We start from the raw sequence: 23844 nt of genomic DNA on the forward strand, positions 1-23844 counted from the left end.
TTCCGTAACAGCATCCGTCCATCTGAGAAACAAGGGGGCCGATCTGAATAAAATATGGGGAGGGGGCGGGTAAGCCCCCCCCCGCAAAATAGATCCCAAGACGACACACACACAATTTGAATGGCCATCAACTTTAAGGGCATATATTTTATTTGGGGGGGCCGAAGGAACCTCAGCCCGATGATTGGAAGAGTGCGCCATCGGGGGCGAAGCCCAGCGCTGTGCTTGCAGTGGTTGATGCGGGCGACACATATCTATACACGCATATGAATAGGGCATCTGAACATCTCCAAGCGAGTTCGCTTTCCGAGTTTTCACAGAACTCTTTTGGGGAGGGAGGGAGGGAGGGGCGCCCGCCTCGCCCGCCCCGTCGCCGCGCGCCAATAGGCCCGGCTGGGCTGCGCGAGAAGCGTGGCTCCTCCTCGTGGCCTCGTCCTTTCCCTTTACGGACCCGTGCGCGGAGGAGGAGGGTCAGGATTCGCTCCTCCTCCAGGTTCACCCCTTTCCCAAACCCGGCTGTGTTGTGCGCCTGCCCGCCCTCTTCGCTGCCTTGCGCGCGCGCGCACAGACGCACAGAGACCCGGGAGTCCTCCGCCCGCCCGTCCCTTCCGTAGTCGGCTGGTAGCTAGCCTAGCCCGGGTGGATCGGGGGTGCACGAGGGGGCAGGAGCAAGCGGGTGCTGGCTGGGGATGGGGCTGAGGTGAATCCTTCCGTTCCTGGAGCTGCTTCGAGAGAGAGGAGGAGGAGGAGGGAAGGAAGGAAGGAAGGCAAGAGAGGAGGAAAGGAGAGGGGCCCGCGCGCAGGAGGGGCGGTAGCAGCGCTGCCTCTGCCGCTTCCGTCATCATGGCTCACTCCCCGGTGCAGCAGCCTGGCCTGCCGGGCATGCAGGTGAGAAACCAGCCGCCGCCTCCGGGCTCTCCCCCCGTCCTAACCCACCTCCCTGCATGGGCTTCAAACTGCAATCCAAGAGGCCCCCCAAAATGGGAACGCAGTGGGGGAGGTGGGTTTTTTTTTGAGGGGGGGACGGTCATTTACACACACACACACACACTCTTCCTCCTCCCCCCGGGCTAATTTAGTGGTCTGCAGGGGTTTGTTTCACCCGGGGGGTGCTAACATTGGGTTGGGTGAGGGTGGGGGCTGGGTGAACCTGGCTAACTTGTAAAGGAGCTGGAGGGAGCGTCTAAATGAGCAGTTTGGGGGAGGGTTTGAGGGGACAGACTTCTAGAAATGCAGTCTGGAAAGGGACCTCGAGGGTCAGCTAGGCCGACCCCCTGCTGGGCAGGAATCTCCTGGTCCAACATGGGGATCGAACCCACGACCCTGATATTTAAGAATCTCCTGCTCTGCCAACTATTCAGGCCGCCCCTTGCAAAGGTACAATCCGGATAGTTGGCTGTTTTAAATTAAGGGGCAACCCTTAATTTGTTTTGGGTTCTGCTGTCACCTGGGAGCGGCTAGCAGTAATGCAGGTGTGTATCCTGTGGCCAAGATCTTTTAAAGGGCTCCCTTTAGAAACAACAACAACACCCCTCACAAGAAACCCATGTTCTGATCCACTACAGTTAAGGCACAATAGATCACCGTGGTCATCACATCTGGGTAAGGGTCAGGTAGCGTATGAGGTTTATAAAAAGGTACAAAGAGGTAACTTTTTGGCTGGTGTGTGTGTGTGAGACAGAGAGTGAGTGAATGAGTGTGATTTAGTGAGTTTTATCTTAAGTTTTTCTCCCTTTTTTGTTTGTTTGTTAGCAAAATCCATATATGGCCTATTTGTTGGGGGGGGGACTTAATTGTACAGTATTTAAAATGCTAGCCGTTTCAAGAATTCTTTTCATGCTTTAAGGAAGGAGTCCGTCTTCGGCCTCATTTATTATTACCCGTGCGTTTTCCATCTCTCTGGAAAACTTCTTTGAAACTTTTGCATCTGTAGTGTTGTAGTATTTGCATTAAGTAGCATAAAATAACATCTCTTTGAGTGTGCGTGGCAAACAGGGAAGAAGAACTCTGGTGTGAATTCAGATGTGCATTCCTATTTTGTATGTTGAGACGCGAGTCCGGTTTTCCAAACTCAAGAGCGCTGCATTTTGATGGCCTGCAGGATCCCAGGAAGTGGTGGCAGACATGTAGGCCTTCCTATTCTGGCCTGGTGTTGCTATGGCCTACCAAGGAGAAGTGGTGCGAGGGAAGAAGGCCTGTGTTTCACCAGACCAAGGGATAAGTGACTACATACACAAGAAGAGAGAACTTTTCTTCTCAGCTAAACTGAGTAGCAGAACTAACCCAGACTGCGGCTTTCTGTTCTTTGCAGCCCGCAGTAGATCTGAATGGGTTGGCTGTGCCTTGGCTAGAAAGGGGGCCTGAGAGTTGAGCTGCCTTTTCTTCTGTAACTATGCCAAAAATGGGAAGGAGAAGCTGGGGAGAAGTGTGCTCCCTTGTTCTCTACTTGAAAACAAGCAGGTATATTTTATTGGGGCACAGCTGAGACTACAAGCCCATCATTATGAGGTAAAGTGTTGAGGCTGCATTACATATCAGGCTTGAGGGTTTTTATGCAAACTTATTTCCCAGTACACTGGAGTTTCTGGATCTTGTGAGGCTCTGGAGCCATTCAGAAGCCGAAAACAGCAAGCAGGGTTAGGAAGAGTGAGCTACTGCCCTCTAAAATGGAGGGAGGCTGCTTTTACAGGAAACTCTAGTACTGGTACTCGTGAGTGACAGATATGAGCCTTTTTAAGCGACATGCTCAAAAATGACATTGCCCAGAGTTCTTTTAATTCCTGCTTGGCATTTCCTGGGCGCAGACACTTAGGAGTTAACAGGGGTGTAGTAAGTGACTGATAGCAAGAGAAAAACAAAGCTCTAGAACTATTGTAGACAGTCAGCTTCCAGGGACAGGTGAGACCAGTAGTGCTCATTTAGTAAATAGATTCCAGCACAGATGTGAGTTGTAGCTGTGATTGTTACCGCTTGCACTCAGGCCCCTCAAAGCAACTTGCACAGCAAAAATAAAAACGGAAGGGATTGAAATAATGTAAAAACAGCAATAAACAAAACCTTAAACACTCATTCCAGCCCTGTATTTAAAAGGAACAAGTCCTACCCACACCACTTAAAGGATAAGTCCCACAAAGGCCACAGTAACTGCCTTGGCAATTAAAAAACAAAAACCTGGGTCTTCTAGGTGCCAGGGTTTTGCCTGGCACCTAGAGGCACAGCAATGACTCCTGGCATGCTTTGTTGGGGAGAGCCATTCCACAAGTCGAGCCATTGTGGAAAAGGACTGTTTTCATGTTGCCACCCTGCAAGCCCAAAGAAGGGCCTCAGGTGCAGGTTCTGGGTTGGTTCATGAGGAGAGAGGCATTCCTTGAGGTATGTGTTAGGCCGCTGGTCCCCTAGCATCTATATACGAATGGAAATTGTACCTCGGGTTACAAACACTTTGGGTTACAGACTCTGCTAACCCGGAAGTAGTACCTCGGTTTAAGAACTTTACCTCAGGATGAGAACAGAAATCGTGCTGCGGTGGCACAGCGGCTGCGGGAGGCCCCATTAGCTAAAGTGGTAGCTCAGGTAAAGAATGGTTTCAGGTTAAGAATGGACCTCCAGAACGAATTAAGTTCGTAACCAGAGGTACCACTGTAGATTCTAGAAATAGAATCAGCTCTAAATGGCATTTGCCAGTGCATTTGTGTTTATATACGTGCATGCCTTGCAGCTCTGGCCAAGCACAATTCAAAGTGTTGGTGCTGACCTTTAAAGCCCTAAATGGCTTGGCCCAGTATACCTGAAGGAGCGTCTCCACCCCCATCGTTCACTGAGATCCAGTGCCGAAGGCCTTCTGGCAGTTCCCTCATTGTGAGAAGTGAGGTTGCAGGGAACCAGGCAGAGGGCCTTCTCGGTAGTGGCGCCCGCCCTGTAGAACGCCCTCCCATCAGATGTCAAGGAAATCAACAACTATCTGACTTTTAGAAGTCATCTGAAGGCAGCCCTGTTTAGGGCAGTCTTTAATGTTTGATGTATTACCGTGTTTTTAATTTTCTGTTGGGGGCTGCCCAGAGTGGCTGGGGAGGCCCAGCCAGATGGGCGGGTATTTGTAATTATTATTATTATTATTATTATTATTATTATTATTATTAATGCAAGTCAGGTGGTCAAATATGCAAGGGGTTTGAATACAGGGGACTAAAAGAAGCTGAGGAACAGCAGTTAATTGTCAAGTGTTTTCAAAACGGACAATAGATTTTGGAAGGGAGGAGGCATTTTTTACAAGTTGGACTGGGCCTATAGAAATGATGTTTTGCCAAGCTACTTCATAAATGGTGTGTTGCAAGGAGGGCAACATCTGTTTTAGAAAAGGTCTTGGAGGTTGTTGAGTAACAAGGGATTATTCATGGCCAGCTACTGGGAACCACTGGAGAGAAGTCATTTGAAGCCCTGTAGGGTTGCTGACATCATGTGATCAGCTGGGTTAAAGGACACTGGGGATTAGGCAGGATATGGTTCCTCCTTTTGAAATCTGGTGAAGTTTTTGACTAAAACAGGTTAGACAAGAGTTGCAGGGGCCAGGTGGAAGAGAGTGGCCAAGATGCAACACTAGAATTTCCTGGTTAAACTCAGAGGCTCCGTTTTCTAGATTTGTGTTTTCTGAAACCCTATTTAGATCTGCAAAGCATACATTTTATAGTTCATGTGGTGGTGCATTGTCATGGAAAGGGAACCGAAAATAATGATAACTGTAGACAATATATAATCTAAGCACATTTCCCCTTAAATTAATCATCCTGTTTTGAATGGCAAAAGGAAATTATGCCTCTTTTAAGATAACAATATTTCCATAGGAACATTTTGATCATATCTGTTCCAATACAATTACAGTTTTTACTGTAACAAGTCTTAATCTTAGCATTTTCACTGCCCTCACAAATACTGTAAATTTCACCGAATATAATGTATCTCTTTTCTAACCAATCCTCAGAAATTCCTCTTTCTACACTTGCTGCTATAATCGGATAACAATAATAATCTTGTTTGTGTTTTGCTTTTCTATATGTACTTTAGGTATTGAATTCACTGCTAGTTTTTGTTGGTTACCTGTTTGTCTTAACGCTAATTTATATTGTCAATTAGCCATATCCCTCTAGGGTTGGTAACGTTATTGAAACTATGAGTCTTGGAAATAAGTTAGCAAAAACTAGTTTTACACACACATGAACACCATCTTGGTTTGACTGCTCTTTTTTGTAGTTGGGGAGAAACCCCAAAAGAACCCCAACTTTTAGAAAGTTTTTGGGCCTAGTTGCCTGGGAGTAATTCATATGCTCTGCTGGCTAATTATAAGCTTGAATAAAGCACACACAGTAAAGGATTACATTCTCATCAATTTTAATAGCTCTTTCGGTTAGTTCTACGAATCTGGTTCTGTAGAGCTCTGGTGTAAAGCTGAAAATGTAAAACTTTATTGCTGTTCGTAATAGAAAACTTGCCTCCCCAGAGAAAGCACATATGCCCCCTTCTTATTAGCGTGTTTGTGTGCAGCTCTGTTGCTCTTAGCTAGTTATTCCATAGTTAAACAGAAATTTTATGTTTTATGTTCAGTTTGGCACTTATATACATACACTTATGGGAGCCACTTGTAAAAATGAGTGGGAATATGAGGGGGGTGTATATAGAAACTTCACAGTCCCAGTCTTGTGGTACATTTACATTGCTGGGGGAGAGGGAACAGGCCTTGGGACTCCTCTTTGTGTGGTTAGTGCTTATATTGTGGACTTGATGGGCCCTTGTTATTTTTGAACAGGATAAAAGATTGGTCCCAGGGTATGGTCTAAGAAGGCCTTGCAGAAAGTAAGCAGGCTTTGTTAGTGCCTAGTACACCACCTTGAGTCCCATGAAGTGGAATATAAATGTCCTAAAATGTCTGAGGGCCTTCTGGCGGTTCCCTCACTGTGAGAAGCGACATTACAGGGAACCAGGCAGAGGGCCTTCTTTGTAGTGGCTCCTTCCCTATGGCTTCTTCCCTGTGGAACACACTCCATATCAAACAGATAACTTTTGTTCAGGAAAGTTTTTAATGGTTGATTTTTTTGGTGTTTTTAATATTTTGTTGAGAGCTGCCCAGAGTGGGTGGGGCAACCCAGTCAGATGGGTGGCTCATAATCATAATCATAATGCCTTTAGTCATATTCAGATTTGTCACTTTTGGAAAATTGGTAGAAAACAGTTTCTATTTTCTCTGGCCATGTAATTTGTGTTTTAAAGCTAATCCTAGATGCTTCAACAGTTTCTGTTATTGCTGAGTAGTAGTTTGCATGAAATTTAGCACAATGTTCCATTGACCTTCTAGGAAGAACTGAGTTCTTCTCAGAGACGGTACAGTGGTGCCCCGCAAGACAAATGCCTCGCAAGACGAAAAACTCGCTAGACGAAAGAGTTTTCCGTTTTTTGAGTCATTCCGCAAGACGAATTTCCCTATGGGCTTGCTTCGCAAGACGAAACGTCTTGCGAGTTCTTGTGAGTTTTTTTTTCTTTTTTTAAAAGCCGCTAAGCCGCTAATAGCCGCTAAGCCACTAATAGCCATGCTTCGCAAGACGAAAAAACCGCAAGACGAAGAGACTCGCGGAACGGATTAATTCCGTCTTGCGAGGCACCACTGTAGTTTCGATAATGTGGCAGAGTTCTAATAAATTAATTAGTTAATTTGATAGTTGCCCAGAGTAGTTGTGGTGTCCACTACTAGTCAACTCTAAACACAAGCTATACATACCTTTGCTTGATCTCAATGCATCAACCCTCATCTCGCATACTGTGATGCCTTGAGGTTAGTTTGGGCATCATGGAAGCCAGTCATTTGAAGGGGAAGGATCCAGATTGTGCTTGGGGCTTTGTTTCTCTGCATGTGTTACGGCCAAGCACATGTGGGCTTCTTAAATGTGCCTTGTAAACGATGTCAGCCATTTCTATGCTTTTCTGTTATTAAAAGGTGGAATTGTATGAAGCTGCACAGCATGTATTCATGGAACAAAGTTCTCATGATGCACACATGCACTGTATTACAACTGCAGCAACAATCCTATATGTGAGGCTGTTTCAGCTTTCCTCAACTTGACAGCCAACATTCAGGGTTGGTGGAAGTTACGTTAGCTGAGGTTGATGGGAGTTGTGGTCCAAATTATCTGGAGGACACTATATTGAGGAAGTATAATGTATATTATGTAGTATGACAGCATACATTGGCAGTGTGACTCGGCCCCTAGTAACTTGGGGGATGGAATTATAATGAGTAAAATGGAATTATTGCCTTTCTAACACCCTTATCTTCCTAAGATTATCCCCCTGTCTGCCCTATTACTTTTTACCAGCATAAATTTGACTTGCCCAAATCACCTTAATTTTTCAACCCCTCAACTGCAACAGCTCTATAAATCCAAATTTTTAAGCGCAGATCGTCCTATTCTTTAGCTTGTGGTTGGCATAGAACTTTGGTTTTCATGATGCAAATTTTGGGTTCATTTACCCATAACATTGGGGTTCTGGCACTTCATTTAGGGATGACCCTGCTTTTGCTGGTAGATCACATGGGATTCAGTATCTAGGAAGGAGAATATTACAAAATTGAAGTACGAAAACCTGTTTGCAAATAGTTTGAACATAGAATAGGCCTTCCCAGGTTTGTTTGAAACGATTGTATTAAAATTGTCCACCTAGAATATTTGTACTGAACTGAGATCTACAGTGTAAATTAAATTATTTGACGCCATAATCCTGTGTATGCTACTGGGGAGCAAGTCTCACTTCTGAGTGGACATGCCTTCAAGAACTCAGAATCATAAAAATCAAAGGTGTTGTTTTTCTTTTCTGTATTTCTGCAGAATCTGAAAGCAGATCCAGAAGAGCTCTTTACAAAGCTGGAGAAGATCGGCAAAGGTTCATTTGGTGAAGTTTTTAAAGGAATTGACAATCAAAGTCAGAAAGTTGTTGCTATAAAAATTATTGATCTTGAAGAAGCTGAAGATGAAATAGAAGACATTCAACAAGAGATTACAGTGCTGAGTCAGTGCGACAGTCCATATGTTACCAAATACTATGGATCTTATTTAAAGGTAAGAGGATTTATGTTGAATTGTCTTATTTAAAATATGCACGTTTTACAAATCAATATATTTGTGAAATTACAGAATAGCAATTAGCAGAAGAAGGATGTTTTGAGTACTAGACTAAATGGATTGTTTATCTTTTCCATAAGGTTTTTTTTTGAAAGAGTTACATAGTGTCTCTTTATTTAGATATTGAAGTGCTATTGATTTATGTGTTGAATATTGATAAAAGCAAACCTTTTTTTTTTTTGTAAAATGGAACACTCCTGGAGGCTGTGTGTGTGTGTGTTACATATGATATTATACATAAACACTCTTTATTTTTATACCAAAGCTAAACTCCCGCCAAAGAGAGGGCACTGATTGCTTGATATCCTTGATGCCTCTACTCTAGTGTTTTGTTTAAATTTCTGAGGTTTTGAATTTCTGAGTTTTTAATTTATATTTAAATTAGGTGTTCTGTATGTTGTTGACATGGGTGGTGCTGTGGGTTAAACCACAGAGCCTAGGACTTGCCGATCAGAAGGTCGGCAGTTCGAATCCCCGCGACAGGGTGAGCTCCCGTTGCTCGGTCCCTGCTCCTGCCAACCTAGCAGTTCGAAAGCACGTCAAAGTGCAAGTAGATAAATAGTTACCGCTCCGGTGGGAAGGTAAATGGCATTTCCGTGCGCTGTTCTGGTTCACCAGAAGCAGCTTAGTCATGCTGGCCACATGACCCGGAAGTTGTATGCCAGCTCCCTCGGCCAATAAAGCGAGATGAGCGCCGCAACCCCAGAGTTGGCCACGACTGGACCTAATGGTCAGGGGTCCCTTTACCTTTACCTATGTTGCTGTTGTAAGCCACTTCGAGACTTAGAGGGTGAAAAGGGGGTTATAATTTTTCAAAAATTTATGTTATCCAGAGTTGCCTGCATGGCACTGGGAACTGGGCCAGTGAAATTCCATTTGCGCTGTGGAGAATGCCTAGCTCCTTCTCCAGTGGAGCTCCTCGTATCCCCTTGGCACCCCAAGCTTCAGGTTTTTGAACTCCCAGGAAGGCCTGGGATGTAATGACAGGAGAATTGGAGAAAATCACGTGGAGGCAGCTTTTAGGCTCTGGAGTCTTGTCTGATTTCCACTCATGTATTTCAGTTAGAAAATATGTAAACATGGAAGCCTTAACTAGATTGCAGATACTAGATGTCACCATTAATAATATAATTTAAAATCTCTTGCCCACCCTTCATTCCAGGGTCGCAGGTCAGGTTACAGTGATTCAAAACACAACCGTAAAAACAGTTTAAAGTAAGTTAGAATCTCTTACTTTAAGTAAGTAAGGCGGATCCTAAAAATATACATTTCAGGTGTCAAAGGCCCAGGTAAAATAAGTGCATCTTCAGCATTTCCTGTGTGGAGAGGGAATTCCACAATTTAGGGGCTACCACAGAGAATTCCCGTAACTCAAACTGCCCTCACCTGGGTAGTGGCAGCGGAACTGCCAAGACCCCCTCCTACCGCTGCTTATCTTAACAACTGAGAGAGTCTGTAAAGAAGGCTGTGATCTCTCACATATTTGGGGCCTAAGTTATTTAGGGTTTTGTACACTAGTGTGAGCACCTTACTCATGTTGGACCCAGAAATAAACTGGCAGCTATTGCGGCTGTTTCATGAGTTGCATATATGAGTTCTGAATGGAACCTGAGCTAGGAATCTGGCCACCCCATTTGGGACCAATTTAATATTTATTTCACGAGTTACATACAGGTGCTTGTATTTGAATGTACAGAAATTGGTTCTCTTTGATGCTAGCAAACCAGAATGAGGAACTGTTTTTGGCAAGGTTTTCTTTTTGTGTTAGTGATGATGAGTACCTCGGAATGATACAGCTTGGAGACATATTTACTCAGGCCTTCATGTATGTGAAACTAGAATATGCCTGTGAAGTCTTTCAAAGCATAATGATAGTGTGAAAATAGAGTGGCAATATGGTTGGATGGCATGCTCTTGTACTTTGTCTAACCTACTGCTGGCTCTTAGATGGTGGAACATCTAATAGTGAGTTGGTTTGATGTGCTGGGTGCCATGATGATGGAATATTAGATCTGTATTCAACAGAAAACTGGCCGTTTTTATCAATCCCTTCTTCTTAGCTTTCCATAGAGTGATTAAAACCAATAGACTTTACTCAAATATGTGTTTCTTCTAAAAAGCCGAGCAAGTTCAAAAACAGGAAAATGAAATCTTCCTGAAAAAGGGAGAAGGCAGCTCTTGTATTGGAAAGAATGCAATAAAATTGTTTCCTTGTCCCGTATTTACTGCATTCTTATTCTATCTTTCATTAAACCAAAACCAAGAAGGCTTACAAATAATACACAGAGCTTAAAATCTCAATGGAAAATCCAATGGGGGGGGGGGAGGGATGAAACAAAACATTTAACGAAACCACAGACTTCTGTAGACTTAGCATCGTCTTTCCTTCCTCAGTGTTTGAGTGGTTTTTACAACACTTCCCAGTTCATTATAATAGATTGTGCTTATATCTCTTTTTCCGTTTTAATCTGCTGAATGATCATTTTTCATGCCACTGTATGTTCTGTATTGGTGAGAATGCATAATATGCTATAGATCAGAAATGATTATCTTGATCGGTTTTCTATATCTCAAGTGAGTAAATGTCAGTGATATTCTTGATGGCCCCAAAAAGAGAAAAAACACTACAATATCATGGTTGCGTTTTGCCCTCCCCCCCAAATCCCAAGGGCATTTTATTTAAACATTTAGGTTTATATTTCACATTAATTCCATGGGTTCTGGAAGCTTACACAAATATGTGTAATTTTATATTTTTAGAAAGGAAATGAAAGAAAGAAATACAACCCTTCTTTGAAAACATTCCAGAAAGAGGCCGCAGAGCAATTAGTAATTGATATAGATCTTCGTGGGAGGAGTGAGAGCACAAACTTCTAGTAGTTTATGGTCTTAATAAATCTCGGCTAATCCAGATTTAGCAGATCCGAACCTGCGGGGAGGTGTTAAATTGAGATTCCTTCATAAATCAGGGTGGCTCAATTTTTCAGATCAAGTGGGCTGCAAGAGTACTTTGACCCGGAACCCAGGGGCCACACAGTGCCTTGGCAAGGCCAAAATTTGACAGCCCCCCCAGCCCTCATTGTGCCTTCCCAAAGCAAGGTGCCAGGCTCTGGTAGGGTCCTAGAGCCCTCCTATCTCCTTAAAAACCAAACCAAACACATTTTTAATTGGTTTTTTAAAAATACAAATACAATAACCATTAAACACTTCTCCAGCAGTACATATAATGGTGTTTGTTTTACATACACTTTCAACATTCAAACATAGTACTTAACGTAACCCCTCCATGGAGAATATTGAGCAGTTGATATAGGAAAGGTCTTGATTTTTGGTCATTAACATAGTTAAAGAAAGGGGTCCACATTTCTTGAAAGTTGTCTGTTTGTTATGCCTCAAATTTGTCTGCCCTCCTGTGTCTGGTGATGCTCAGACGTTGCCATATCCCAGATATTATTTTCCCATATGTTCAAGGCTAGCCCTCTCATCTCCTTCCCAAAGCTGGGAAAATATTAATTTGACTTTGGAAAGGCAAAACTCTGGGGGCCTCCTTCTTAAAGCCCAGCACTTCACTAACCCACCTTGGAGAAGGCAGAGCAAGGGCTGGAGGCATCGAACATTGCCGAGGGGCTCTCCAAAAGGCCTCGGGTTGCTCGTTGGGCCATCCTCCCATAAGTGATTAGGAGTCCCCAATACATAAGTCCATTGGAATGTCATGGAGGTGATCAACATGAGATGAGGCATATAGGACCAGTTCTGCAGTTTCCAAAATGATTTGCAGCCAGTGGACAATAGGCTCAAACAGGTTCCATAACCACACTCATAACATCTTCTCTGTGGGCCCTGATACCTGTCACAGGTGCCACTCCCTCTCTGTGGACTAAATGTCTTAAGCAGGGTTGTTATGCTATGAACTGTATCCAATGGAACGTTGCTTGTGCGATGGAACAGACCGTTCTCCTTTTCCCCATGCATTGTTGAAATCTGCTCCAAGCTGTTGGGGGCTTCCTCCAGAACAGATATTGGAGGCACAGGGAGCCTGCAGTGAGGATTTGAGAAAGGGGCAGCCCCATTGCTTGAGTAGAACTCCACCCACACAGTGTTGGCTTACAAACCTCTATACTATTTGTTTATTTTCCCTATGGAGTCATTGGTGTCTTGGGTTGCGAAGCTTTGGGTGGGGAGTGTTTGGGTTGGTGGTGGTTCTGGCAGTATCTGTGCTGGGCTGTGCGGCAGACTCTTTTGCAGCATTACTGTACGCATAGCTGTCAACTTTTCCCTTTTCTTGCGAGGAGTCCTATTCGGAATAAGGGAATTTCCCTTTTAAAAAAAAGGGAATAGTTGACAGCTATTAGGATGTGGAATCACAAGTCCCCTCAGAGCTGTCTAGTATTTTCTCTTGATTTGGTGACCTAGTTGCTGCTCAAGGCCAGGGTTACAAAAGTTGGGCAGTTCCCGCAAGGCCAGCTGATAGGTTTGATGGAGTTCTTTCAGGGAAATGCAGAGAGAGATTTGTTTTTGCTGATAGTTCTGCTTGCTGTATATACACAGGCATGGTTTCTTCATTTTTTTCCCAGCTCGACTCTGAAAGCGCTAGTTGACTGCAAAGCAGACATTGACCCAGAATATACCAGATCAGCATATGCACTTCTGCCTTGTAGTGCCCCTTTCCATTTCACATGGGTAGTCAGGGCTTACATAAATGTTGCCAGTGTTAAATGCAGCAGCTGCAAGGATTCTTTTGTTTAGGAAGCTCTGAGGTCCTTCTGGCCGATCCCTCGCTGCAAGAAGTGAAGCTGCAAGGATCCAGACAGAGGGTTTTCTCGGTAGTAGTGCCCAACCTGTGGAAACCCTCCCATCAGATGTGAAGAACTATGAAGGCAGCCCTGTGTTGGGAAGTTTTTAATGTTTTATTATATTTTTGTATATGCTGGAAGCTGCCCAGAGTGGCTGGGGTAACCCAGTCAGATGGGAGGGGTACAGATAATAAAATTACTATTATTATTATTAACATGTTCTCAGCTTTAATAATAGGTAATAGCGCTAGAATGTGACTAGCTATGTCTCATAGCACCATGCATTGCATTTATTGCTTGATTTTCAGTTTGCATTATGCTGGATGCTCCATGGTCTTTTCTCCGATTCAAGCCAGGGATTGGCAAAGAAGTGGTATGGGTAGAACAGGGGAAGTTGGGTGTTGCACAAGCAACCTTAATCTGTCAAAATTCTACTCTCATTGCATACCTTTTGAGCGGTAGAGTAGAAGCCAGAGCTGTTCTGGCAATGAAACCTGTTTTTTGTGATCACCTCCCTGGCTCTTTCCTACGCCTTCATGAAAGGCCTTTTGAGGCCAGTTCTGCAGCATTCTTGGGCGTTATGCTATTTTGAAAACTCGGTGAGCTTCATTATTTAGAAGCGTCTAGCCTTGGTATGCAGAACCTCTTGAAGAAAAGCAGAATCACAGTCCCTTATTGCAGTGGTTTTCAACCGTTGTGCTGTAGCACCCTGGAATGCATTGAATGATAGTCAGGGGTGCTGTGGGCAACACTGGCCTCCACCCCTCTTTCCTTCCCTCTCTTTTCTGATTCCCTCTTGTGTCTCTTCCTCCCAAAGGCTTGCACAGCTGTTTGTTGCAGCAGCCCTGCCTACAAGCTCCCCGGGCAAATGGTGCCTCTGGTGCTGGCCAGAGGGTGCTGGGTGCCAGGAGCTGAGATGGCCTTGGAATAAGCAAGCATGTGGGTGTGGGAGCTCAGCCAGCCTGCCTGCCAGTCCTTGGGAATGGACAAACAAGTCCCAGGCCCCTGTGGGGCAGTGTGAGGAGGCACCTATCTTGGGGGGGGGGGAGAGCGCTCAGAGATCAGGGGCGGCAGCAGCAACTGCCCAGAGGACTCCCAAGGAGAGGGGAGAGGAGGCTGAGGGAACACTCCACAAGGGAGGGCGTTCAAAAAAGGGTGAGAGGCTGCCAGCTCTGCAGGCAAGGGGTGACATAACTGGCCCCCTGAGCTGCTATGGGGTGCTGCAGAAAGAATCTAGTTGGTCAAGGGAGCCGTGGACTCAAAAAGGTAGAAAAGCTCTGCATGCCTTCAGATCATTGCTTTAGGCTGTTGGCCTGCTCAGCATTCAGGCTTTTTGTGCTGCAGAAGGGTTTTTCATCTAGTAGACGAGAGAGACAAGTTGGTCTAATGAAAAAGACTGCAGTACCTGCTCTGTACTTGCTAATCTCTAGAACCACCTAGATGACCAATATTTACATCATACTATAGGTATAGGTCTGGAATCAGAACAGTGACTTGCTTTAAAAAATAAATACCATATTTTTTGCTCTATAAGACTCACTTTTTCCCTCCTAAAAAGTAAGGGGAAATGTGTGTGCGTCTTATGGAGCGAATGCAGGCTGCGCAGCTATCACAGAAGCCAGAACAGCAAGATGGATTGCTGCTTTCACTGCGCAGTGATCCCTCTTGTTGTTCTGGCTTCTGAGATTCAGAATATTTTTTTCCTTGTTTTCCTCCTCTAAAAACTAGGTGCGTCTTATGGTCTGGTGCGTCTTATAGAGCGAAAAATACGGTAAATATAACATATCTGTGTCCATCTTTCAGCCTTGGTGCAAGTAGTAGTTGCTTCTCTGTTAGGAACTTGTTGCATCATTGGGGGAAGTTGAGTCAGGAGGCCTTCCACTTGCCTGATGAGAAAGAAGAGCCACCTTTGCCACATAGGTGAGCTGAGGTACAGGTTCCCTTTGCTGTTCGGGGAATGTATCCTCTCTTCCTTCTATAACACCCATCTGTGTATTTGAGTCTGTATCATGTCCCAGTAGGTAGCTGTGGACCTCCATGGGTCATACAGTGTAGTCACACAAATCCCATGTACTATCCCACTTAGTTAAAAACTCAGATATATAAGCTAGGTGCTAAATTTCAAATGGCGGGACTGTCATCTGGCTAGTTCAGATGACAACTTAGAGCTACCGGTAGGTTAAGAGCTTTGAGAACCTAAAGGAGAAAAGTCACTTGATCCATGGATAGTCCACATGTTTATTGGCCTATTCCGACTTTTTCTTTTTCTTGGTGATTGGAACATTTTGGTTCCAGAAATTCATTCAGATTGGGCAGATAAAATACAACTGGTAGAATTCTACAGGCTGGGGTGTTAGTGTGTGGAAGCTGTCCACATCCAATGATCCCCAGATGGTGGAGATGTCAGGCACCATCCTGGCGACAAGGCCACTTCACTTGGTCACAAGTGGTCAAAACAACAGGTGCAAAAGGTGCCTGGCTAATTTCGAACACTGCTAAGTACATTCCATTTGGAATGTTGTATGGTATTGAGGGATGTTCGCAGGATCAATGCTGTTCCATTGTTCCTGTGTTGACCTAATTTAGTAACAGCTCACTAGTTTGACTTTTCATACCTTTGCATCTCCATGGGTAAACATGTCGTTAACACATCGTAACAAGTTTTAGTGCCTGCATTTAAAAAAACCTGTCGATATCTGTAAATGTCTTTATCTGTACTACAAAATACTCTATAACTGTATACAGTCGTACCTGGAAGTTGAACAGAATCTGTTCCGGAAGTCTGTTCAACTTCCAAAACCAAAGTGTGGCTTCTGATTGGCTCTAGGAAGCTCCTGTAGCCAATCGGAAGTCCCATTGGACGTTCAGCTTCCAAAAATAGTTCACAAAGTGGAACACTCACTTCCAGGTTTGCGGTGTTCGGGAGCCAAAACGTTCAAGAACTAAGCTGTTTGAAAACCAAGGTACGATTGTACTTAATAAACCTGCTTCTGTTGTATCAGAATAGGAATACTATTTCACCACTAGATGGCCCTGAATTATTAGTCTATTTTGTGCAAGGAAGGTTTGTGGTCCCCCCCTCAAACTTATTGGCTAGCCAGTTTTCTTTAAAAGTCTATTTAAATTCAGATGGAGGAGAGGGGAAAATATACTGCTCATTCTGCCAACCTTTAGGGTTTAGAGTAAGTAAAATACTTTAAATATATGGATGTGATAAAAAGACTACTTACAAATATTGCCAGATCAAAGGATCTAAAGCCCAAACTACTTGGAGCCAAATGGTGGTTAATGGATTGAGATTGAATCCCGACAAGACAGAAGTACTGTTTCTGGGGGACAGGGGTATGCAGGTGTGAGGGTACATTTCCAAGCACAATTCAAAGTGTTGGTGTTGACCTTTAAAGCCATAAACAGCTTTGGCCCTGAATACCTGAAGGAGTGTCTCTTCACTCCCAACATTCAGCTTGGACACTGAGATCCAGCTCCGAGGACCTTCTGGCAGTTCCCTCACTGCGAGAAGTGAAGCTACAGGGAACCAGGAAGAGGGCCTTCTTGCTGGGCAGAACCCCCTCCCATCAGATGTCAAGGAGATAAACAACTATCTGACTTTTAGAAGACATCTGAAGGCAGCCCTGTTTAGGGAAGTTTTTAATGTTTGATGTCTTACTGTGTTTTAATTTGTTGAAAGCCACCCAGAGTGGCTGGGGCAACCCAGTCAGATGGGCAGCATATAAATAATAAAGTATTATTATTATTATTGGGATGCGGGTGGCGCTGTGGGTATAACCTCAGTGCCTAGGACTTGCTGATCGCAAGGTCGGTGGTTCGAATCCCCATGGCGGGGTGAGCTCCCGTCGTTCGGCCCCAGCTCCTGCCCACCTAGCAGTTCGAAAGCACCCCTAAGTGCAAGTAGATAAATAGGTACCACTTTATAGCGGGAAGGTAAACGGCGTTTCCGTGTGCTGCGCTGGTGCTGGCTCGCCAGATGCCGCTTAGTTACGCTGACCACGTAACCTGGAAGTGTCTCCCGGCCTCTTAAGCGAGATGAGCGCGCAACCCTAGAGTCGGACACGACTGGCCCATACGGGCAGGGGTACCTTTACCATTATTATTATTATTATTATTATTATTATTATTATTATTATTATATGCGACACCTGTCCAAGAGGCTTACATAATGGGCCTGCAACAAGGTGGAATAGAAACACAGTTTTGACAACTGAAAATGAGCCAGAGGGAGGATGAGATCTTGTGCAAGTGTTCATATACTTAGGCAAATACTCTGTTTCATAACCAACTGTAATGTGTCAGTAACCATGCAAATATCATCCAAGTGGCAGTTCATACTAGAAAGCAGCTGGAAGAGAAGGGAGGCAGAAGCTGAAGAAAGACCTGTGAGTGGAGAAGACAGTGTTGTCCTTTTCCCATTCTCTGGGAAACTCGCCAAACCTGCTGCACCTGCAACTGGGTACAGAGAGTGCAGCCAACTGCTCAATGGACATGGCTGTGTTGGACAGCCTGAGAAAGCTCTGCACACCTTGCCCACGAAAAAGCAAGTCTAGAGTGAGAGACTAGGGTTATGTCCGCAGCAACCTTGCTCTTTGTGAGACTTTTGTGGGTGGGCTGTGTTGTGACGTGGGGTTTGTGATTTCAGCTCTCTTGACATAATATGCTGGAGACAGTTCTCTAGTAACACTTCTTTATTAAAGCAACAAGACTAAGACTTGAGGAGGGGAGAGCTACATTTATAGGGACAGGGAACTAGCTAGAAAGGATACATTTTGGAGGGAACAATATCAGGCAATCACAGTCCTGCCTTTTGGAGGCAACCAATAAGACAGAGGATCCAAATACAGCAGCTTAAATGAACCAATAGTAGCTTTACCCTCTGGAACCAAAAGGCAGTTACTTTACCCTAATGCAAATACAGACAATAATAATACAGATATAAAATCCTTTGACTCAATACACAACAGGCTGAGAGTTTGTTTGGACTCTGGGTGAGTTCCAGGGTGGAGCCCTGGGTGAGAGCCAGGAAGCTGATAGGCAGGGTGTGTCCAGAGGCAGAAGAACTGATAGTGTCTTATATTTATTAGTAATGTTGTATTAATGCAAAATATATTTATATGTCAAATCTGTGATCTATATCTGTGAGCTACAGACTTTTTTGGATTGCATCCATTGACTCTTTAAGAAACTGTTTGCTTCTGTATTTGGAGGGAATGAGTCACGAGCCCATGGAACTGCTAATATTAAACAAACTGATTGCTGGCAGTGAATTGTGCTTGGATGGTATTTAAGTGTAGGGTTGCTGAGGTTGTGCACCCATGACTGTGCTGGAAAAATATCCTAAGCCTCAGATCCATGTATGGTAGAAATGCAAAATAATGTTAATGGTGTTGTTGTTGTTTGCTTCATTTATGAATTGTTTCTGTTGAAGCACCTTGAAGCAATTTCACAATACAATAAAAGCATGTATAAGACAACAGCATATATAAAAATTTCAGATCTAACACAGATAATGATTAGGATAAAAATCACCGCTTAGCAGACATGCTGAAAGAGGAAATGGCGTCTTCATAATAAGCTTCTTAAGTTGAGGAACATTTTCTCCTGCTGCCTAAAAATATATAATGAAGGCGCCAGGCGAACTTCCCTGGGAAGAGCATCCAAAAACGGGGAGCCACTGCAGAGAAGGCCCTTTCTCATGTTGCCACCCTCTGGACCTCTCGAGGAGAGGGCACATGAAGAAGGGCCTCAGAAGATGATCTCAGGGTCTGGGTAGGTTCACATGGAAAGAAGCGATCCTTGAGGTATTGCGATCCTAAGCCACTGTAGACAAAGACTGGAATAATGGGCAAGCTGTCCTTTGAGGAACACCTGACAACCATTATTGATCTTTGGTTTGAGGGACCCCTGAAGAGTTTTGGGGCAACCCTAGGGATCCTTGGAACATAGCTTATAAGCTACTCTACTCAAGTATATATATAGTTACGGATGTATCTACTCTACTCAAGTATATATATAATTATGGATGTAAAATTTCTGGAATTTTCAAGACAATTTGCCCCTTTTGGAAGAAAACTGAAACTTTTTGGGAAATTGAAATATATCCATTAACTTACTTCACTGCATTAACTTGAAACACATCATTTTAAAGTTGATATACAAAGTGATACTGTTTGATATGTTTACAAAATGGGTGTTTACTCTGAAGACTCACTCAGTTTAGTAGTAGAACTTATTTCCAGGATAAGGGCCTCAAAAGTATATGTTCCTTAGTTATGCAGAAGCAAAATTGCAGGAGAGAGCTGTGTGTGTGTTTATATATTTCCCTTCAGTCAAAACCAATTCCTAGAGTAGCTTATGAATATTTGTGGTAAGACAATGCTTGCTCCCTAGGCTTACATTTTAGAAGGCAGGGCACAAAAGGAAAAGGGACTGGGCACTATTTTTTACTTCTATATAAAGCATTAATGAAAACAAATTCTCAAATTTTTTTTGGCTGATATTTAGATAATTATTTTTCTACTTTTACAGGATACAAAATTATGGATAATAATGGAATATCTTGGCGGAGGTTCTGCTCTTGACCTTGTAAGTAATCAGCTTATAGTAATGGAACTAAAGGGTATTTATCTGAATTTGCAGTTGTTTCTATGTGCATTATAAATTCAGAGTGATGGCCAGTGATGTCCGACTGCTTAAACAGAAAGACATTCAACTTCTTTTCTTTCCTCTCCAGCACTCCTGCACCCCAAAAACTGCTCTGGTGTGCCCCAACCCTCCAGGTCATATCTTGAATTACATAGGAGGTGCAAGGGGGAATATAATTATTATTATTATTATTATTATTATTATTATTATTATTATTTATTTATATCCTGCCCTCCCCAGCCAAAGCCGGGCTCAGGGCGGCTAACAACAATAAAATAGTACAACACTCTAAAATCATTTCATTATAAAATTAATTCAGCTCAAATTGATGGCAACCATTAGGCTAAAGTTCTGAGAAGATTGCCAAAGGAGGGAGTCAGGCTGTGCCCTGACGAAAGGCCTGGTGGAACAGCTCTGTTCTGTAGGCCCTGTGGAAAGATGTCAAGTCCCGCAGGGCCCTAGTCTCTTGGGACAGAGCGTTCCACCAGATTGGAGCCACAGCCGAAAAGGCCCTGGCTCTGGTTGAGGCCAGCCTAACCTCTCTGTGGCCTGGGACCTTCAGGATGTTTTTGTTTGAAGACCGTAAGTTCCTCTGTGGGACATACCGGGAGAGGCGGTCCCGTAGGTACGAGGGTCCTAGGCCGTATAGGGCTTTAAAGGTTAACACCAGCACCTTAAACCTGATCCTGTACTCCACCAGGAGCCAGTGCAGCTGGTATAGCACCGGGTGAATGTGATCTCGCAGCGAGGACCCCATAAGGAGTCTCGCCGCGGCATTCTGCGGTTGGGAAGAAGAAGTTGGGAAGAAGAAAAGTTGTTGCTTCACTGGATCTCCCCAATAGGAATTTATTTATTTTTTGCATTTATTTCCCACCCTCACTTTGATGATTCCAAGCCAGCTTCATGTAAGCCTCAAAAATTTCTGCTAACTAACTTTAGTAAAAGGGTAAATTTATGTACTTGAACCATTAGTTCTTGGCGTAATAGTATAGGGAAAAGTACTTTGATTGTGTCATTTGATTTTTATTGGAATAAATGCCCCATTCTTAATCATCTTCCTCGGATATTGAGTAGGAAAACTGTGAGCCATGATCCGCTGTAATAAAATTGGAATAATGATGAGTGAGCAGAGGCTGTTTGCCTCAAACGGCTCTGTCCTCTTAGAGCAGCCCAGTCAAACATGGAAAACTCCATAGGTGATTCAGTATTGAACTGATTGTTGAATTGAGGGGAGCAGATTCCCTTCCAGCTGAATGCCTGATTCTTCGGCACCCTCCCTCCAATTCCTCGCAGCCTTCCTCGCAGCCTATCCCAGTTCCAAAGGAGAAAAGCTTACACCCAGAGTTGGCTTTTTGTAATGCCACTGTCTGAGAACATGAATGTGCAGAAAAGGTCAAAATAAATACTTCTGTAGTTTTGTGTCGTTGCTGATTTCACACGTTTTCTCCTCTATTGTGTATGACTGCCTAAACTTCTTGACTTCAATTCCCCCACCTGCAAAGGTTTATCAGCTGTAATTGTGTGACATTTATCTGGAAAAATAATCTGTTGTGTTTTCTCTCCTAGTTAGAACCAGGGTCTCTTGATGAAATCCAGATTGCTACGATATTGAGAGAGATTCTGAAAGGCCTTGATTATTTGCATTCAGAAAAGAAAATCCACAGAGATATTAAAGGTAAAACTTTGTAGGGTTTGTGTTTCAAATGCTTTGGGTTGGATCTAGTCTTAGTCATGGTTAGAGTAGACCCACTGAAATCAAATCACATAAGCTAGTCCTTATTTCTGTGGGTCCTTGACTAAGCCAACCTGTTTAGCTTAAACATTCGAACTCAACATTATTTTTCCCAAAAAATATTTTCTAGCTGCTAATGTGCTGCTGTCTGAACAAGGAGAAGTCAAACTAGCAGATTTTGGTGTCGCTGGACAACTAACTGATACACAAATAAAGAGAAATACCTTTGTGGGTACACCGTTTTGGATGGCACCAGAAGTAATAAAGCAGTCAGCGTATGATTCAAAGGTAAGATTAAAGGAGGACTGCTTAGGGTTCAGAGTTGGGCCTGAAAATCTTTTCTTCTGTTGTCTTTGTTAGGTGAAATAATATTATTCTGCCATTCTGATATTCACACACACACACACACACACTGGTACCTTGGTACTCGAATGGCTTGGCTCCCGGACAAATCAGCTCCCGAACTCCATAAACCCGGAAGTCAGTATTCCAGTTTTTCGGAAGCCTAATGTCCAACGCGGCTTCTGCAGCTTCCGATTAGTGCAGGAAACTCCTGCAGCCAATCGGAAGCTGCACCTTGGTTTTTGAACGGTTTCTGGAGTCAAACGGACTACCGGAATGGATTGAATTCTAGAACCAAGTACCACTGTATACTGTATATTTTCTATATATAGGTTTGTATATATACTGTATGTTTTATTAACACTTATCACAGTACAATAAAAGACAAACTAGTTACAAGCGCGCGCACACACACACACACACACACAGAGAGAGAGAGAGAGAGAGAAAATAAAAGAAGAAAGAAAAGATAGAAGAGATAAAAAGTACAGGATCCTCTCTCCCCAATATATCTTAATCTTTGTCCCATACCGAAAAGGGCGTGTCCTCCCAGCTCTCACCTGGGGGTATTCCTCTCTTCTCCCAGCCTCTCATCCTGAGAGATTTCTGCTTCCCTGTCTCTCACACAAGGACCTTCAGACTGTACATCACGCTGAAATTTTCTTAGGAGGATTTACCTGGATCACTTTTGTATAGCCCTTACTGCTCATGCAAGTGTTTAGGATTATAATATTTCCAGAATTGTTAGGTAAACGGGTTTGAAAAACAGACCACTCATGTTTATTTTGAGTGCTTATTTTGAATACCTAAAATTAAGATGCAGAGGGAAGGGTGTACTTGTTTAATGAATGATCAGTCAGTGAAATGAATGAAATGTTGCAGTTGGTTTCAGTGAAAGGGCTCCCTTTTTGTCTCCCTCCTACTGTAAGTAAGATGGCTTCTGTGTTACAGGCAGATATCTGGTCACTGGGCATAACAGCCATAGAGCTTGCGAAAGGTGAGCCTCCACATTCAGAGCTGCATCCCATGAAAGTTCTCTTCCTGATCCCAAAGAACAACCCACCAACATTAGAAGGAAACTATAGCAAACCTCTGAAGGAGTTTGTTGAAGCCTGCTTGAACAAGGACCCAAGTTTTGTAAGTTGTTTTGGTTTTTCCACACCCCATATACCTTTGGTCACGTTGCTTAACGCACATGTGGGAAAATGGAAGACTGAACTGTCGATAACGTTTGAATGTTCTGTGTATTGTAAATCCATTTTTTAACAACAAAATAATTTTATTCTGACATGCCCCTGTTTTTTGTGGAGCTTTATCCTGAAAATGTCTGCCTTTCTCCTTCCTATGTTACTTTGAAAAAAATTGACCACACATTAATTTAATAATAATAATGATGATAATGTTATTTGTACCTCACCTATCCAACTGGGTTGCCGCAGCATTTCATTCAAAACAGCCTCTTTCAGTGAAGATAAAGGAGAATTGTGAGGGTTTCTTTCAAATTCAAAAATCTTCGCCAAAACCATGTTCATGTGGGTTTCACTTTGTGTATTCAGTCCACATTTTGTTCAGGCTGATGACAAACAGGTGTCACTTCCACAAAATCGTTTAGCTTTCTTATATTCTCTAGGATCAAAATATTTTGATGGAGGTTTACAAGCTACCTACATTTTAAACTGTTTCTAACTTTTTATGATCCATCTATACTACTGATTAGCAACTATTTTTGTCATGGAAGCACTTGGACATGGCGAAGAGTTTCAGCCAATGCATTGACCACCTTCCTGTTGTGTGCAATGGTTGTTTCTGGAATGTGGAATAGGGAAACGCTTGATTGGCAGCTAGGGATTTAGGTAGATGTCCATGTATTGCATTGACAAGTCCGTCTAAAAGTATCAGTGAATCCATGCCTAAAGTCTACTATGGCTCATCTTTCCACCTATGTATATTATTAGTGAAATCTATATGCCAGGGGTCAGCAACCTTTTTCAGCCGTGGGCTGGTCCACCGTCCCTCAGACCATGTTGTGGGCTGGACTATATTTTGAAAAAAACAACCCACAAACAAATTCCTATGTCCCACAAATAACCCAGAGATGCATTTTAAATAAAAATACACATTCTACTCATGTAAAAACATGCTGATTCCTGGACCA

At 43.4% G+C, this 23844-nt stretch overlaps 1 protein-coding gene across 1 annotated transcript in view; it reads left to right on the forward strand.

Moving 5' to 3' along the window:
- The first annotated feature begins 734 nt into the window (after positions 1-734).
- The window catches only part of STK24 (serine/threonine kinase 24), a 30764-nt gene continuing 7654 nt past the window's right edge, over positions 735-23844 (forward strand). The window contains exons 1-6 of the mRNA XM_081858216.1: positions 735-888; positions 7872-8102; positions 19499-19555; positions 21182-21290; positions 21478-21635; positions 22641-22826. Coding sequence (XP_081714342.1) covers positions 844-888; positions 7872-8102; positions 19499-19555; positions 21182-21290; positions 21478-21635; positions 22641-22826 — 786 coding nt within the window. The 5' untranslated portion in view covers positions 735-843. The remainder of the gene's footprint in view (positions 889-7871; positions 8103-19498; positions 19556-21181; positions 21291-21477; positions 21636-22640; positions 22827-23844) is intronic.

The sequence above is a fragment of the Podarcis erhardii genome, assembly GCF_964252035.2.
Source record: "Podarcis erhardii genome assembly, chromosome: 4".
Classification (NCBI taxonomy): domain Eukaryota; kingdom Metazoa; phylum Chordata; class Lepidosauria; order Squamata; family Lacertidae; genus Podarcis; species Podarcis erhardii.